At 43.4% G+C, this 18,547-nt stretch overlaps 1 protein-coding gene across 2 annotated transcripts in view; it reads right to left on the bottom strand.

Annotated features, from left to right (window-relative positions):
• The window catches only part of PTPRO (protein tyrosine phosphatase receptor type O), a 141,444-nt gene that overhangs the window by 27,995 nt on the left and 94,902 nt on the right, over positions 1-18,547 (bottom strand). For both annotated transcript variants that reach the window (XM_033057443.2, XM_033057444.2), the window contains exons 7-12: positions 18,323-18,522; positions 15,972-16,092; positions 13,840-14,033; positions 11,355-11,466; positions 4,796-4,947; positions 1,556-1,676 (exon numbers count right to left, since the gene is read on the bottom strand). In XM_033057443.2, the coding sequence (XP_032913334.1) occupies positions 1,556-1,676; positions 4,796-4,947; positions 11,355-11,466; positions 13,840-14,033; positions 15,972-16,092; positions 18,323-18,522 (900 nt within the window). The remainder of the gene's footprint in view (positions 1-1,555; positions 1,677-4,795; positions 4,948-11,354; positions 11,467-13,839; positions 14,034-15,971; positions 16,093-18,322; positions 18,523-18,547) is intronic.

The following is an 18,547-nucleotide window of genomic DNA, read 5'->3' on the forward strand; positions in this document are numbered from 1 at the left end:
CCATCGCTCCCCTCAGAAATAGAGAGAGGGGAAAACCTCTGGCAGAATATCCCCTCTTTTGTCTATTCAAACATCGCAAAGGAAAATAAAAATCAAGCTCAATCCAACAAAAAAACCCACACCTAATTGTCCAGAAGTGATTCATTGGAATAGAATTAATTCCACCTTTTCTTTGTTGTCACTGAAGGGCAAAATACCCATCCAAGTTCAATAATCCATAATAAAAGAACAGAAGAGCCAAGCTGATGCAGAGTGTACAACATGAATAAGGCTTGTGGGTCTGTCTGAAAGATAAAGCTAGCTGGTGTTTTGAATTACCACCCTAAAATATTTGGACAATGGTGGCAGGGGGTAATACTCACTCCTCCACATTCATCCACACAAGAACAAATGCACACACAAGGCATGGGGAACACAGTGGATATGGTTTGTACAGGGAAAAGAAAACTCATGGAATTTGTCTACATCTTTCAAATACTGTCTTTGGTAAGAAGACCTGCAAGAACTTCAGATGGTTGTGTCTGTACTGTTTGCCTCAGCACTGTGAGTAAGAATTCTGAGAAACATAAATGGGCAATGGTTGTTTCAAAACCTCTAATCCAATTAAAAATTATAGAGTTCTTTACATTCACTTCTCTCACATTGAGATCACAACAGGATCATTATTCATGTAGAGAGGATAATCCTCTCTGAAATTACAAACTCTTCCTTACCCACCTTGTCAGTGGAGCTAAGGCCTGTAAAAGCAGTTTGGCACACTTGGAAATTTCATTGTTTTAGATACCTAGGGCTTAACAACTCCACATACATTCAGAAGAGAACTAAAACTTCTTAAGGTACAATGGTGCAGTGTCCAGTCCCCCTCCCAAGTAAAGAAATATCAGGTACAAAGTTATATTTGAAACTTCCATTAAGGATCAAGCTCTCAAGTTCTCTTTTGTTTCTATGAGTATATTGCACATCTTTCCCTTAAAATGAAGCTGGGTTCTGCATTCACAAGACTGACTATTTTTGTAAAGAGTGCTATCATTAATTTGTATTTAAGGGTATGTTTTTGGTGTTGAAAGACTTTGCAGATGTCCAGGGAGAGAGGAGGGGAGACAGTAAAGCAGGGAAGTGACAGAGAAACACAGAAAGAGGCTTGTCAAAAACAGAAGGGTAGAAAAGAAGGTTCTGCTTTTTATTGAAAAGTTCATCTGTGAAGCCTGACTTGCCATTCTCAAAACCTAAACGTGTTGAAGACATTAGGCAAGCAACTGAGAGTTTGATTTGTTCTCTCAGCAAGGCACTAAGTGATTTCCACTCTCCCACTTCCACTTACAGTCAAATTTTGCCACTCTTGCTGGTCTTGAGCAAAACCATTTTAGGAGAGTAGCTTCACACACAGGCATGAGACAATATTCATAGCAAGGTGAGGTGAAAATTACAGCTTTGCAAAGGAAATGGGCTCACAGGTGCATAACTCAAACAAGGAAGGTGCTGCATCTGCTGACAGAGTTACTTTACAGTCAAAGGAGTGGGATGAGTTAATAATTTATGAAAAAGCACTTCTTACCCAATTTCACAAGTTGGGGCATGGAAGTATTGCTGCCTCTTTCAGTACAAGCAGTCACTGAAAGGTTGTAAATGTCCCCTGGAGGCAAGCTCAGCACTGCAGTCATCACATTGCGTGTTACCTGAAAAATCAAGAGACACCAGCTGAAAAATGGCACAAACCATACAGCTGCCTCATAAAATTAACCTAGACACTCAAAATACTACAGACAAAGTCCTGTGCATCACAGCCCATGTTTTCTGCATGCTCCAGATTTGTGACATCAAAGAGCTCCCACTGACGCCAACCACGAAACCAGAAGAGCACAATGCACAAAGAATACATATTAGGCTGCACTTTCTGTGTGACCAGTGAAAGTTTAAGGAAAAAAGAAATTCTCCCTCACACCACTGAGAGCACCTAGATTACTCAAGTTGTGCACAATGCTAAACAAGCCATGGACTTGAGTCTGTGGCAATTTTAGAGGAATTTAAAACAGGTCAGACACCTCCAGAAGAGCATACAAGCCATATGTAGTAGGCAAGCCTTTATATATCCTACAGACCTGAAAATTAAATCCATCTGGGCAAGTCTAACACCTCTTGGAGACCTGTTGCCTTGACAATAGATCTCAAGGTCTGACTTCAAATGTCTGCAAGTTCAAAACCAGATCCAAAACTGAGCTGAGTCTCAAAAGACTGAGAATAACTTCTTCCTTTGATTTTATGGTAATATTCCCATTTCTCCAGAGTTGTGGAGAAGGATGCAGAACTCAGAATACACTGTTTTCAGAGTACTTCTGGAATATCTATAAAGGGCCCATTCAGGAATCTCATGCTGGTTTTCATAGCCACTTAATTCTCAGGCTGAAGCTTTCAGATGCAAGAGAAACTGATGGTTTTGAATAAAGACCAGTAGAGTTTTGCACATACAGTAATTTCACAAATACAAGCCGCACCGTTTTGACAAAAATTTTGCTCCCACACCGGAAATGCAGCTTATACTCAGGAGCGGCTAATATGTGAATAATTTTCTGACATTTTCAACCCTGGGAGTGCAAACCGAGTCAGTGCAAACTGCAAAGTCGAGCTCCTGCCAGTAAAACCCTGCATTTATGCGGTTGTTACAAATTGGTTACTCTGTTGCACGGCGGGTGGAGCTGCTCCGTGCAGGCAGCACAGGGGGTGGGGAAGGCGGGGCAGCTCCCTCCTGCTGGCCCCATGGCCCGGGGGGAAGGTGGGGGGGCTCCGTGCTGCTGGCCCCGTGGCTCAGGGGGAGGCAGGGGCTCTCTCCTGCTTGGCCCCGCGGCTCGGGGGGAGGCAGGGGGCTCCGTGCTGCTGGCCCCGCGGCTCGGGGGGCTCCCATCTCCGCATCCCCATCCCCGCCTCCCACCACCGCCGCGGGTGCTGGCGGGCCCTGTGCCCCCCTGCCACCAAGGGGCAGCGCCGGGCCGGGGCGAGCGAGCCCAGCGGCAGCCGGCCCCGAGTGGCCCCACTGAGTGGCAGCGCCGAGTTGGGCCACCCAGCCCTGTTGGCAGCCCCGAGCCCTCATGGCCCGAGCCAGTAAACCCCGCCCTGCCGCGGTTCTGTTACTATTTGGCAACTTTGTTGCACACGGGTCCTCGCTGCGAACGACAGAGCGGCTTATACTCGGGTGCGGCTTATTTATGGACAAAGAACAAAATGTTTGCCAACACCCGGCGATGTGGCTTATACTCAGTGTGGCTTGTATTCGTGAAATTACTGTAATTTTCATGACTTCTCTAAAAACTGACCAACTTCTGTGGAGTCTTGGGAAATACACAGGGAGTAGGAAGAAAAAGTCAACATCATCTGGCAGTGTTACCTATTTATTTCAATAATTCCATAAGAAAAACAGCCATATTAAGTCTTAATAAAATCCTATTATGATATTACAATATAGTATGAGTTTTAAAGGAAACAGTTTCTGAAGTTTGGGAGAACAAGTGCACCCTGATGCCTGCAAGCATGTACCCAAATTTTTCCATACAAACAGAACAATAAAAGTTGCCTATAAATAGGTAGGTTTTTGCAGGATTTTCCAAAAGAGTACCCTCTGGGTTCCCCTGATTTACAAGGAATATAAGGACAAACATTTTAAAAGACATCCCTAAAGCTTTAAAGTTTTATTTATAGATATACTATATTGTAGATACCCTATACTTTGACTCTTTTGTTTAATCTAAAATTACACTATTCAATTTTGTTTTAAATTTATTTAAATTTTCCTATTAAATGTTAATTTTATATTTATTTAATCTACAATTTTCACATTTAGTGAAATTGGATGGTAGAGAAATCAGATTTTTCCTGAAAGAATAATGAGCTTACAGAAAACACAACTTTTTGAAGGAAGAGAGGGAAATGATGGTGATTTTTTTTTGATGGAATATTTTATTTGTAGGACAAAAATGAAAATCTAGTTTTTTTCCTTGTTTGAAGTAAGGAATCAAATCCTGAAAGTTCCTGCTACTGAGAAAGGTTATATCAGTTCTCCTAATCATATAATCAGATTCATGTTGCAACAAGCCCCAAATGGGAGCACTCTTGCAGCCACAAGGAATCTAATGAAAGCCAGAGTGTTCCACACAAGTCCAAACGAAAATGGTGATCAATTTGTATTTCTGCTGAAAATACACTTCCAGTTTTCCAAATGCTCAAGAGAATATACCAAGAGCACACCTTAGCGTCTACAAGTTTTCTAAGTGCACACATTCTGGGTGAAATCCTCATCCCATTAATTAGTGGAGCATGTATTCAAACAAAGTGAAGAAAACAAAATTTATGAGGGTGAAGTCAGAAAATGGGAAGTACTTGAACAAACTAAAAAACGTCAGCCAGTAGTTTACTCTTTTTATTAATAAAAATGGAAAATACCATACCTGTATACAAGAATACTCTTTATATTTTACTGTCTGAAGCTGAGAAGTTTTTAAGCTCTTTTTAAATTATGTAAATGATAACACCTTCACTGGATCTCTACAGAAACACTTCTTCCACTGGCTGCTTTGAGAGCTCAAGTCTTTGGCAGTGCATGCTGACACTGGGAAATAACTTTAACTGGCTTTTACCAAACTTGCTGGAACTTAGTTAACAAATTATCAGAGTTGTCAAAGTTTTTGAGAGCTGTCAACTCAGAAAAACAAACCAACCAGACAAAAACCCACCTAAAAAAAAGAGAAAGAAAAAAAAAAAAAACCCAAAGAAATTAACCCCACCCACCTTCCACACTGATACTTACACTCTTCTTGATTTTTTTCTTTCCTTCTGCAACAACCATCCAGTGCAGCATCCTGGAATGAGAAAGGTCAGGACCATCTCCTCCATAGGTCCAGGTGACATACAAAAGGTGGTTATAATATTCTACAGAGGTAATTTTGGGTGCCACTGGTGCTGAAGAAAGAAGGCAAGTGTGTTACAGACAGGGTCAAACACGGCTGATTAGCAAATCCAGATAAAAAACTTCTGCCAAAGGATGCTGTCATCAGGGGAATATCACAAAGCTAGCAGGAAAGGATCATTAAAAGCTACTGCACTTGAGCACTGGCTGAAAGATATGAAAACCATTGTTAAGCCTGGGAGATAAACAGAACAAAAATACACTTCTTTTTGCAATCTTTCAGTTTAAAAAAACAAACATGGCAGATAAAAAAATTTTTTTGATTCACATTTGTAAGTTGAATTCAAATTCAAGTTAAAAGCCTCAGATGTTGCTTCATTCTGTTACTGAATTTTAAAGAAATAATAAATTGTTACATTAGCAGGTTTTCCATAGGGAAAAAATATATTTTCAGTGAGCTTACATCTCTCTAGGGGGCAAAGTCCAAACCCTGCAGATTTCCAGATTTTTTGTGAACAGTTATGAGCACCTTTGTTCCCAGTGTGGAAGGGAGTAAAAAAAGGACCTCATCACAACCTGTTCATCCTGTTAGGAGGGTTTTTATTCTGGAGCTGCCAGCAAGTCCTTGGCTCTCTGCAGCCCATGTAACACAGTCACTCATACTGGAAAAGACCTTGAAGACTGAGACCAATCTTTAACCCAGCACTGCTGTGTCCACTAGTAAACCACATTCCTCAGCACCACATCCACATGTCCCTCAAACACCCCCAGGGACTGGGACTCAGCCACCTTCCCCAGCTGCCTCTCTTATCAGCTGTGACCTGCACAAGGACAGTAACCTCCAGAATAACTTGTTTCCTCCTAAAATTGATGTTTAAGATGGGTATTCCCTCTGGGAGGTGCCTCTCCATTAAATGTGTGAGCAGGCCAGCTCACCTTGAATGCTCAATTCAAAGGTGCAGGACCCCAAAGAGTTAAATTAATAGTGAGTGGAGACCCAAAAGTGAAAATTAGTGGTCAGTGAAGATCTCAACCCCCCTCCCAAGGAGATATGAGTAGGATAACCTGGATACAATGGGAAAAGGATGAATGTCTGTGCTTGGCTGATTCTTGAGGAGCACAGCAGGGAAAAAGTGTGAACTGCCTGGTCCTGCTCTGCACAAACCCTGCTGTGAGCAGTGAGTTGGTGCTGAGGCAGGTCAGAGGAGCAGAGCCCTGGATGCCAGCACAGCTGTGACAGGGAATTTGTGACAGGGAAGGCAGGACGGCCTCGAGCTCGGGTCTCTTGGAAGGGACCACAAGATGTCACTGCTGCTTTCACGAAGGTTCCTTCAACTCTGGCACTGAGACGTTTGTTAGGGAGCAGATTTACTGAAGTAATTGCTGAGGAAAGCAGCAAATGCAATGCACAAACAATTTAGAGCCATTTAGAAATATTTAGTAAGACTATTCCCCCAAATTAATCTTGAAAATGTCCTTTTATGCTGTTGAGGAGAGGAGATCAGGTTTAGTAAAAAATCCTTAAAGCAATGTTTCTTTTAATTTTTAAAGTTCCCAGTCCATCCCTGTGTATGGATTGTGCATTCCTTGCAGTTTAAGGCTATGACTGACATGAATTTCATACACAAACAATGATTTCCCCCTGCACCTTATGGTGTGCTTTCATGGCAGTGAATGTCCAGGAGATGCCAAACGAGACCAAAGGGCAGGGCTGGTGTGACCCACTCCCCTAGCACATGGTTCTGGGGAGCACAGAGAGGCTGTGGGATGTCCCACCCTGCTGCTGACCTGGTCCAAAGCCACAGCTGGAAGCACCCACAGGACCAACAGGCAGCACATGTGGCGGCAGTCATCAACACCAAGCCATTCCTTCTCACTGCTTCTGCTTCTCCAAAGAGAAAAGCATCCTCATTGCCATAAGCAGATGCTGGTGGTCTAAAGAGCCTTTGCTCATGGTTGTTTCAAATCCAGCTGTTTACAGCAGGTGGCATTAAAAACTCATTAGTCACCACAGCAACACTGGCAGCACCACAATCTCTCCCTGAGTAAAACAACAGCATGCAACTGCTGCTGCAGGAGCTGAGAGGACAAATGCTACTCCTGATAAGTCTCTTGGATCCCCCAAATCCCTCCCGTGCTCCTGGGGACATCTTATCGTGCCAAGTCCTGCAGTTCAATACAGCCTCCACAGGAGCAGCAGGATCCTGAATGAGGAAGTGTCTGCCCTCAGCTTTCTGCAAGCTGCACCCTCAAACTCCCAGCTGATCCTTTTACTCTGCTCTTGAAACTCAAGCTGATGCTCCAGGTGTGGAGGTTGGCACTCCAGGTATACACAGAAGAGCTGACAGATGGTGTACTGCAAGCCTACAAAACCTCCACTCCAGTTTTTTGTTTCTGTTTTTTTTTTTTTTTTTTTTTTTTTTTTAATTTAGGGCTTTTTGGTGGGCTTTTTTTTTTGTTTGCTTCTTTTAATTCCTGGCAACCTCTGCAGGGGATGTGGCATTGCTCAAAATTGCATAGAAAGGGAGCAAGTGCTCTATAAAACATTCTGCTCCCTCTCTGGGAGGAGAGAGGGTGAGGGTGAGGAAGAACTCTCAGTGTTCCCTGGTAATTGAAAGCGGTGAAAAGGCAGCACCTACTGGGGACAAACATTTCAAACCTGCAGACATGACAAAGTGACAATCCTCACAAGCCAGCCTGAGTGCAGCTCCTGGACAAAGTTGAAGAGATTGCAAGTAATGAGGCAATCAGAGGACAGGAGTGCATTTAATGCTCACAATCAGTGCTGACTATCTATTGATAAGTGCTTGCAATTTGACCAAATCAGCTTGCTTTGTTAGGACCCTTCACTTAAAAGCACAGTGTGATTTTAATACCTAATTGCTATTCAGCATTTTCCTCAACACCCTAAAAAAAGTCCCAACCAGCATTGATGAACCATGCAAGTAACATGACAACTGGAAGAGGAGGGCTGGATTTGGACAGGGCTGAGCTTTGAAATGTTGTCCCAGTGCTGGGTCTGCTCAAACAAAATGAATTTCCAAGTGCCAGGTGTGAAGTTGAATCTGTTGGAAAATAGAATGTAGACAAGGAATGATAAATTCTGTTAGGAGTCATAAAAGAGAAGTAAATCAACGTAGACCTCCAGTGTCATGATGCAGAAATGCAATCATTTAGATGCACACACAGGAGAGCCTTGAATAGGGAGCTTGATTGTGCCTCTATAGGAGTATTTAGCAGGCTGGTATTACAGTAATTTCACGAATACAAGCCGCACCAATTTGACCAAAATTTTGGTGGAAACCCGGAAGTGCAGCTAATATTCCGGGGCGGCTAATCTATTAACAAAATTCTAAAAGCTGCCAACACGGAAGTGAGAGCCCGCGGCAGCCCCAAGCCAAGCTGGAGCCCGGCCGGCCCCGGCAGAGGTGGGAAAGCCTGGCAGAGGCGGGGCCAGCAGTGTCGGGGGCGGGCGGCAGAGCCTGAGCCAGCAGGGCGGGGGAGCCCGGGAGAACTGGGGCTAGCAGTGCAGGGGAGCATGGCAGAAGCAGGAAGGCCGGCGGGTGGGGCTGCCTGGCAGCGGGGGAAGCCCAGCATAATCGGGGCCAGCAGCGTGGGGGAGCCCGGCGGTGCGGGGGCCTGCAGTGCCGGCCAGGGCGAGGAAACGCGGCGGCGGTGCAGACGGGAGGGGGCGGCCGGCGAGCGTGGTGGCGGCGGCGGCAGCCCTGCCGGCGGGGCGAGCGAAAGCGCCGCCGCTCGCGAAAGCGCCGCCGCGAGCCGCGAGCCGCGAGCCGCGAACCGCGAGCCGCGAGCCGCGAGCCGCGAGCCGCGAAAGCGCCGCCGCGAGCCGCGAACCGCGAGCCGCGAAAGCGCCGCCGCGAGCCGCGAACCGCGAGCCGCGAAAGCGCCGCCGCGAGCCGCGAACCGCGAGCCGCGAAAGCGCCGCCGCGAGCCGCGAACCGCGAGCCGCGAAAGCGCCGCCGCGAGCCGCGAACCGCGAGCCGCGAAAGCGCCGCCGCGAGCCGCGAAAGCGCCGCCGCGAGCCGCGAGCCGCGAACCGCGAACCGCGAGCCGCGAGCCGCGAGCCGCGAACCGCGAGCCGCGAAAGCGCCGCGGGGCGGGCGCGGCGCTCGCGAGGCGCGGCGCTCGCGAGGCGCGGCGCGGGGCGAGCGAAAGCGGCAGCGGGGCGGGCGGCGAGCCCGGCGGCGGCAGCCCTGCCAGCCGGGCGAGCGAACGCGGCAGCGGGGCGGTGCTGACGGGAGAGGGGGGCCAGCGAGCCCGGCGGCGGCGGCAGCACCACCCGGCCAGCCCCGCCGAGCCGTGGCGCTGAGCTGGGCCACCCGGCCCCGTCGGCAACCATGAGCGGGCCGAGCCTGCCTGGCCCCGCCCCGAGCCAGTAAAGCCCGCTATGCCGCGATCCTCTTACTAATTGGCCAATTTGTGAAAGCTGCGCACGGATTCTCGCGACGAACGAAAGTGCGGCTAATATTCGGGGTGCGGCTTATCTGTTGACAAAGACAGCAACATTGTCGAGGCACCGGGGGTGTGGCTTATAATCCGTGCGGCTTGTATTCGTGAAACTACTGTACACTTTTGCTTTTTAGGTACTTTAGTAAAGACAGTAAAAATTAGGGAGGCAGAGTGGGGAAAAAACTAACATGGGAAAACACCTGTAAGTGGGAGTAATAGAGACCAAAAAAAAAAAAAAAAGCCTTTGTGTCTCTTCAGTCAGTAAGATAAAAGTGCAACAAATAGTTTGGACTGGGTATTAAAACCAGAAAAATTCAGATCAGAAACACACGGTATAAACTCTTGATAATAAGAGAAATTAACCATTGATACAACATTCCAGTGGGATATGTGAATTAAACACCAGATTACCTTCTCTAAGAGAGGTTTTGCCAATCACAAATGGATGATATTTAGAGATTCACCCATTTGTGATTTTGTCTGCATCTGCTAGTTAAGAAATTGATCCATTTTTCATTTAAGAGCAGTGGCAGTCTTTCCTGCCATCATACAGAGATCCAGATTGTATTGATGACAGATTATATTTTAGAAAACCCTTAATCTTCCTCATTTCTGCTACAGGTTTCTGGAGATACAATGCTGAAATGAGTATCCCACTGGAACACTTCCACTCTAAAATTCTGAACCTGCTACCCAAATCAGTTGGAAAAGACATTTTTTCCCTCATACAACAACCAACCAGCTGGAAAATTGCTTCCTTACAGTGCAACAGAAAAGCTGATTGATGCCAAAGGACAACAAATATCCCCAGAGACCCTTCAGGAGGCTTTTCTGACACACTGGAGAAGTGCCAGCATTTGGCAGCAGAGTAGCCTGGGATCAGGTATCTCAGCATGGGAGGGTTTCTGTGGGCTTCAGTGCAGATACAACTTTAACTGCTGATGACTTTTCTGTCCTGGCTCTCTGGGGCACACTCTGTATAAATCATCATTCAAATGGGTCTTATTCAGAAACTTTTTCAGGAACTTCTTCAGCTCTCACCAAACAGAAAATTTGGGATTGGGCTAGTGCCTGCTTTGGAGTGAATGGCTGGGACATTATGCTCTGATTTTCCTTGCAATTTGATTCCTACAGATGGATAAGAAGAGCAAGTCATACTTCTCAGCAAGGGGAACTAAAAAGTGACACTTAATAGCAAAATGATTCAATGGAGAACTCTGACTTCGGCCTAACCATCCTGGATGCTGGGAACACATGGCACGGTGCTAACAGGGTTTCTTTCATGCTGCTCCCTCTATGGCTGATCTGTTAGAAATGCTGAAGATTTAAATCCAAAGAATCTGCCAAGAGATGCCATAGTGTGCTAAATCCATGGCTGGTCCCAGATGGAGGAGGGAAATCCATGTGGTTTTATCATCTCACTCACCTCAGTGCTGCACGTGTCCTGCTCTGACCTGGGGATTATTAGGAGGGTGATAAAGGAGGGAAAATCCCTTGGAAATATTGCAGATAAATGAAAAAGTGTTTCATAATATTAAGAAACCTAAGAATTCAGGTTTACTTATTTACCTATGAACTCCTCCATGGTTTCAAATGTATAGTGTGGTAAAAGCTGAGCAGGACCACTGGCCCTCACTGGAGCCATGCACTTAGCTGGTGGAGAACTGCAACAGAGCAATCAAGCACTGTGCTTGGCACAGGAAAATTTCATTTATATGTTCATTTAAAGCAGTCCTCAGAGATTTAAAAACAGAATAATGAAAAACCATATCAAAACCAAACCGGATAAACAAACAAACAAAACAAAGAAAAAAAAAAGAAAGAAAAAGAAGGAGCTCCCCACCACTTAGCTGATAAATATAAATATAATTAGTAAATAATATAGTTATTTAACATAAATAACTTGCAGCTATCTGTAGGTAAAACACAGCACCCAGGTCAGACTTCCCCAGTGTTTCTGAGCACTCCCAGAGTGTTTTGAGCTGGTTACCTGTGATGAAGCTGACGGTGGAGCTGTCACAACAGCTCAGCTCTGGGTCCCCCCAGGTCACCATGGTGACCCTGAAATTGTAATACCAAGCAGGCAGCAGGTTGGCTATTCTCTGCAAAGGGACAAAACACAAGGAGCAGCTCAGGAGAGAACTCACCAGCACGAGACAGGAATTCTGTGTTCGAGTATTTATAATCCTAGACCCCACACTCATTTCTTCTGAGCATCTCAGACATTTGGCCTTTCAATTTATTAAAAAGTCTGCAGGGGGAGCAAACAGTTGTGATGGCTCTGCTGCTCGTCCACATGCACCTGGTGGCAGATTCTGTCCACCATGGGACTCCCAGAGGATTTCCAGGATGGTAAGAACCATTCACACAGAGCAATCTTCCATCACAATTCCAGTGTGATGAAGGAAAAATATTTAACCGGAAAATATAGGTGTTTCTTTCTGATTCATAAATGTGGTTTGAGGATAAATGAGAAGCAATGTTTTTGTCTCAGATATTGCCACTTTAAAAGACCCTTTTTTTTTTTCAATTTTCCAACTGTATTTAACTTTATATTATCATTTATTATAAATGAAATAGGAATGAAACATAAATGACTTGTGAGACATAAATTATATATGTAAATATAAATGAGATAGAAATTAAGTATAAAAAGTAATATGTTTTATATTATAGTATTGTGTGTAATATTTAAGTTCAAATTCTAATTCTTCTACTGACAGCTCAGAACATTTAAGATATTGATGTTTGAATAAAAAGCCTGTTATTTTTTAAATTCAAAATAAAAGCAAATTGAAAATAATTAACAACTTCAACAATGTAGAAATTGCTATTTTTACAGATATCTGTTGTTTGCAGTAGCCTTTTTTCTCCAGACACTATAAGGCAATGCAAACAGAGGTGGTGTGATCTGTTTTTTTCTTGATTTTTGGAAGAAGCTCTATCCACATGGACACCAAAACCCTGAAATGCTTGGACTTCTGATGTACCCCTGGTGTCATACTGATAATACCAACATTGCTTTGACAATTTCCAAGTAAGTTGTAGAGCACAAAATGAATGAAGCAACTAAAGAGAGTGAAAAGAGTAAACCCAGTTCCACAGCTTCCTATCAATGTTAACCCTCCAGGAAATAATACTTGATTATTTCATGCTGTTGGAGACACTGATTTTTGATTCTTCTCATTGTTACTTCAGAATACAGCACTCAGAGGTGTCAGAGGATCACAGGGATCAGTGGGATTCTGGAGCATCACTGGAGAACCCAAACAAAAGTTAACCAGACATTAAATGCCACAAGAGAAGAACAGGGGAACATTCTTTTCCTAGTTCAGGATTAATCTTTAAAATTATCCTTGAAGAAATACTTACTTTAGCTGTGATACAGCACTGCTGTATTTCAGATTGAAATGCAGACGAAGGAATTCCAACATGGCTTGCCTGAGCAGGATTTGCAACAGTAAGGGACAACCTCTCCTTTTTTAAAGAACCACATTAACTCTGCATGATAGCTTTATTTCTTGGATGGCTTAGATCACTCAGCTATTAATCTATTTGTGCTGAGTCATGATTACAAGATATTAATTACCAGTTTGGTAAGTAATTTTTTGTTTTTAATTTCCCTGGAGATTTATGTGCTAGATTTATAGTCACATACCCAATTACAATAAAGCTGCTGGAGCCAAAATGACTCCACAAACGGTATTATGCAAATCAATTACAGTAAATCACTGTGGCTCTCACCACGAGCAGAAGTTATTGCAATCCTTTTTGCATACTCACAACTTCCTCAACAACTAATTTCAGCTGGAATTGCTTTCTGTCTCACACTACAGCAAAGTCTGAATAAAATCTTTGCAACTTCTCCAGGAAATCATGGGAAAGAGGAGGAAAATTTCACTTTATATCTGCAAAAACACCTGTGAATATATGTGTGAGTGTGTTCTTATAGAGACCAGCGTTCACCTAGTTCAAACCCTGGCCTAAGATTTTGCAGCTTCAGGAACATGAAGGCTTTTTTCACAAAAACCACAGCTAAGCCTTCCACATGGCCCACTGTGAGACCAGCTTGCAAGCCCCAAATCCATACTATCAATATTAATTATGTAGATAAGGCTTTGGACTACACTCCCCGAGGAGATGATGGAACTTTTAAAGCCTCGACTGACAAACTGACCCACAAACTGAAGCTGCCTCTGGACTTGGTGAACAACAACCAAAGAAAAAAACAAAAGAGACTAATCTCCTGTCTCATTGCTCTGCTAAAAATTTAGCATGGTTCAGCTGGCAGTGCGTTACTTTAGAACAGAAAATGCCTCCAGCACCCTTGGCCATTTTCTCTGCTTTGCTGGGGAAAAAAGTGCCAAGCTTAAAGGCATATTTACATATTCATGGGGAAAAGACTGGGAAAGGAATGTCACAAGGTGCCAGAGCCGCACAGGCACAGGAAAGCAAGGCAGGAATGGTCACTTTACCACAGAGGCAGTCAAGGAGACAGTTGCTGCTATCTCATAGTAGGTTGTCCACTCCGAGGTCATGGTTGATGGGTTGAAGTAAAACATTTCTACCACATATTTCCTGAACACCCCAAGGAAAGGTCTGTTCCAGCTCAGAACCACAGCAGTAGGTCCCAAAGGGTAAAGTGTCAGATCCTTTATTCCAGTGGGCACTGTAAAACAGAAATTATGGTTAGTAATGTGCATGTGTTATCAGTTGCACTTTATTTTGAAATGATAACCTTTTCTTAATCAAATTCTACCTATTTCTGTTTTTTTTCACTACTTTAATCCCCAAGAACTTCCTGGTCACAAGCAGATGGAAACCATCTTTTAAGCATTTGTTCTCCAGTTTAAAACTATTTTTCCAGAAGTGGCTGCAGACTACTTAGTGTTGGCTGCTTAGCTTGAGATAAAGTACACAGCTTGCTTTCTCATAAATCGAGGGCTCCATTCTGCTTTGAAAATCAGGGTGCTTAGGAGGTATTTCAAGATGCTCAAAAACAAAGGCATCAAAAGCCAGAGCACTGTAAGAAAGCACAGTTTTCATCTCTAGCCCTCCTTCCCTGGGGAACCCAGAGGTTCTTCATGTATTGCAATTCTTGCCTCACAGATGGTGACACTGAGAAAGAGCCAAGAAGAATGTCACCTAAGGGTCAACTTTTGCAACCTCTATGGTCTGGAAAGCAATTATTCTTCATGATTCCACTGAGGCTACTTAAATAAAGCCTCGGAGCTAATATTTGCCAGGATTGCAGAGCCCCAGCTATTGCACACCAGGTCAGAACCCAGAGCAGCACCCAGATTACCTTAGTCCATGTTAACACATGTTAGCCTTTATCATTACCTTTATAAATCATCTACCACAGCTTTGCTTTGCTTTTTCTAAGCTGCTAATGCTCACCCTGTGAAAACAAGCCTTAGGAAAAACATGGGGAGTATGGAATATAAAATGCACTTTTAAAAGTGCATTTTATTTTATGTGAGTTTCATTTGTTGTAAGCTACCACTGGTAGGTTCACAGAACAATTTGGTTTTCAGTTCTATTATTTTAATATCATATTCAATAACCTGTCATGAAATGAAAACTCATACCACTCTTGCTTTACTGCATAAAACCAGTCCTTTTGTAATAAGAAAATTGAGAGATGTTCTATTTAGAAACTGATTGCCATTTTCAGTTTTGTAAGAAAAAATGGTTCTAAGGTTTATGCAATGTAATGATTTCTGGTTGTAAGGCCCTACAAAAGTGGAAAAAAGGAAGGAACTTATCTACTTTGGGTACACATGATTTTACTTTCGCAAACAAAAGTAGAATTTTTCATATTTTTGAATTACAGTAGGAAAGAAGATCAAAAGCATTTGTAAAAACTGACCAATTATATAAATTTTAACATTCAAATATATATAAATATTTACTTAGTAATTTTCCCAATCCTGAAATATTGCGTATTTTACAATTTTTCATTCAGACCAAATTTATGAAAAAATATAAGGAGACTGACTAGAATGAAAAGGCTCTCACCATAATCACACAAATTGGCTTTTATTTAACATGACATAATTTTTTTCCTGTTTCACTTTCTTCCTTGCATCACAGAGAGGAAGAAGCATTGAAAATATGGAAGATCTCTAACTTTCAGGCACCTGCTGTCCACTGAGCAGGCTTTCTGTCAAAAGGAGAAGCTGGGTGACACAGGTTGAATATTTCTCTGCAAATGTAACTCTGTACACTGAATCTCTTTCTCTTTTCTCTCTCTCTCCTAAATACATTTTGTTTAAGCGGTAATCTTAACAAGACAAATTACACTGAAGCTAAAAGTTACTGAAGGCTGTCCTAAATGAGACTGCCTTTATAGTACCTGGTGGAATCCTAATTTAGGTACAGGGGCAGCAGCTGTGCCTGTTGGACCTAAAACCATATTCTTGAAAATGTTAGTGTCAGAGAGCTCTTCTCATTTTCAAGTCCCAAAGCAGAGAACATTGAGATCCACTCTTAAACTCAAGGCACAGTCTTGACCTAATGAACATACTGGAGGACCTAATGAACATACTACCCAAAACTTCTAAAAACAAATAAATGCTTTTCAGTCAGTAGGTTCAGGTGTTACCAATGGAAAATGTGACAGGATCAGAAGGAGGTCCAACCAATGGTCCTTTCCTTAAGTAAACCACAACTTGGTACTGGGCACCAGGAACAAGATTTTCAATGAGGCTGCTGCTTGAATTCACCTAGGAGGAGAGGAACTCATCAGATAGGAAGCATTTACTTGATTCATAAAAGAATATTGTACTTGAATGACTCCAGTTACAAAAGACATTAATCCAAACACATTGGCATCAGCAGCAAGAACTTCATTCATTAAACTCCACGTGGCAGAACTCTGGAAGGGGTCAGGACTGACTTCACAAATGATCTGACTCAGAAAATTGCACTTGCCTAGCTGCATAAGGTCAGCTACCTCACTGCAGACCCACTCTCTCCTACTGTCAAAGTTTATTAAAATATTCAGGTGACATTATTCATTTTCAGGTGCTGTTATTCAGGCTGGAGGATTTAGAGCATGTGTTTTCAAACAGAGCCTGAGGCTTTTCATCCCTCATTGATGCAGCTCTGTGAGCTGAATGCAAAGTTTTGGGGAAGCATTTTGGGAGTGACTCCACAGTGAAATCAGAGAGGAAATATTCTCTGTCTCCTCCCCTCCACAGCACTACAAACTGTAACTAAGGGGCACTGGGATTTTTCTTTTCAGTTTGAAAACATCACCATTAAAATGTCTGCTGTGCCACACCAGGTTTCAGTCAGAGCTGGAGGCAGAATTCCTGATTCCTGGTCTGATCCAACAGGCTCATCTCCTGAAGACTCCACAAACAGCAAATGCACAGAGCAGCTTTGAGGAAAAGCCTTCACACATCTTTCTAGAGCTGCAGACTGGTATTTCCTACTAATATTTTCTTCACAACCTTCCCAAAGTCTGTATCACAGCCACCTCTGCACTGGTGGTCTGTTCCAATGCACATGAATGCATCAGTGCCAAGCACAGATTTAGTGAGGAAGAGAATTTGTCTTTACCAGCTGCTCTGAAAGCGAAATCACTTTTAAATCATGCGCCAAAGGGATGGAACTCTGCACTGAATTTTGCTCTTTTCAGCTCATCATGGAGAAGTCAAACCAACAGCTATTAACAATTCCAGGTATATTAAGTTGATAAAATTTGATGCAAATATATGTAATCACAGAAAGAAACAAATAACTGCATTTAGGCCTTTCAACCTACTTGCAGTAAATACACATTTCCTTTTACTGATATCTTGTTTATTCACAGATTAACTTTAGGTACTTGTTTTTGAGTTTGTAGATGAACCCTGTAGTATTTACGGAAATCATAAATGCACATGTTTGTGATCCATGTTTATAATCACCAGCTGTGCTTCGCTTCCCATTTAAATGACAGCACTTCTAAGAAATATAAGTAACAATAAGATAACAAGCTGATTCTGAAAACCAACTCTCAAGTTATCATGAGAAGACACTTCCAAACATTTAAGTTCACACTTTTCTTGAATGAAAACTCAAAATTTCTACAGAGATTAATTTAAAAGGCACTTTAAGGGTCACAAATTCTCTGTGCTAATTAACTGGCAAGGCTGATCACGAAGTTGAAGATGATTTACAGGAGTGCCAGCAGTCCCCTCCATTCCACTGCCACTGCAGTCCTTTGAAGACTCGTCCCTCACACACATTTAAGGAGCAAGACACAAGTCCTGGCCCTCAGAAAAATGCTGTACTAGCATCTTGGTGAGGTTACTGAGATCTGGGCTAAAATATTTCTAATTGAAGCCACATGCACTGACCTATCATAGGCACAGAGTCTGATGTGGGGTTATTAAGGGTTTCATTCAACCCTGAGTCATTAAGGGATTCAAATAACAGAAAATGTCAAGTTTTGGGGTTCAGGACTCTTGATTATTATAAACACATCCACAAGCTAAAGGACTGGCACATAAAAATCACAGGTGGAGAATTGCTATTTGTTTCCCAGTGATGACACATTTTTCTATGGATTAAAAGAAAAGCTGGCTTCTGATCACCTCAAAATTTCCAGAAAATTTACAGTCAGGCTCTGTATTCAAATGAGAGATAGCTAAGAAATAATTTATGCTGCTTTGATAATAACAATACATGTGAGCACCTATTACAGATGCATGGCAGCGCATGCCTAGGTGAAGGCACAGCAAGTGCAGCAGAAATACCATGTTAACAACCCTGAGGTGTACTGCCCATTCTCATTCCTGGCTGCTGGGCTCTCCCCTCCACTCTTCACCCTGTGACAGCATGTCCCTTCCTTTGGCATGCAGGAGCTCTGCCACTGTCCTCTGCAGCCTGAGAGCCCTGGGGCACAGGGATTCTAAAACAGGGATATTTTACTGGACTGGAAAATGCTCCAGCTCCTCTCCTTACCTCAGTGCAGTAGTGTTTTTCAAGCCTTTGACTTTCCTTTTGCTTCTGGCAGGTGAGGGAGAGCACAGACACGATGGTGCTGTTGCCACTGCTCTCGTGTGATGCTGTCCAGGACGTCAGGGCAGTGGTGGGGCTCAGCACTGTCACAGTCACATGCTGGGGCTTCTCAGTGAGCTCCTCTATCCACTCACCTGTGGGGCCTGGGACATGCCCAAAAGCACAGGT

This window comes from Catharus ustulatus, chromosome 4 (assembly GCF_009819885.2).
Source record: "Catharus ustulatus isolate bCatUst1 chromosome 4, bCatUst1.pri.v2, whole genome shotgun sequence".
Taxonomy (NCBI): Eukaryota; Metazoa; Chordata; class Aves; order Passeriformes; family Turdidae; genus Catharus; species Catharus ustulatus.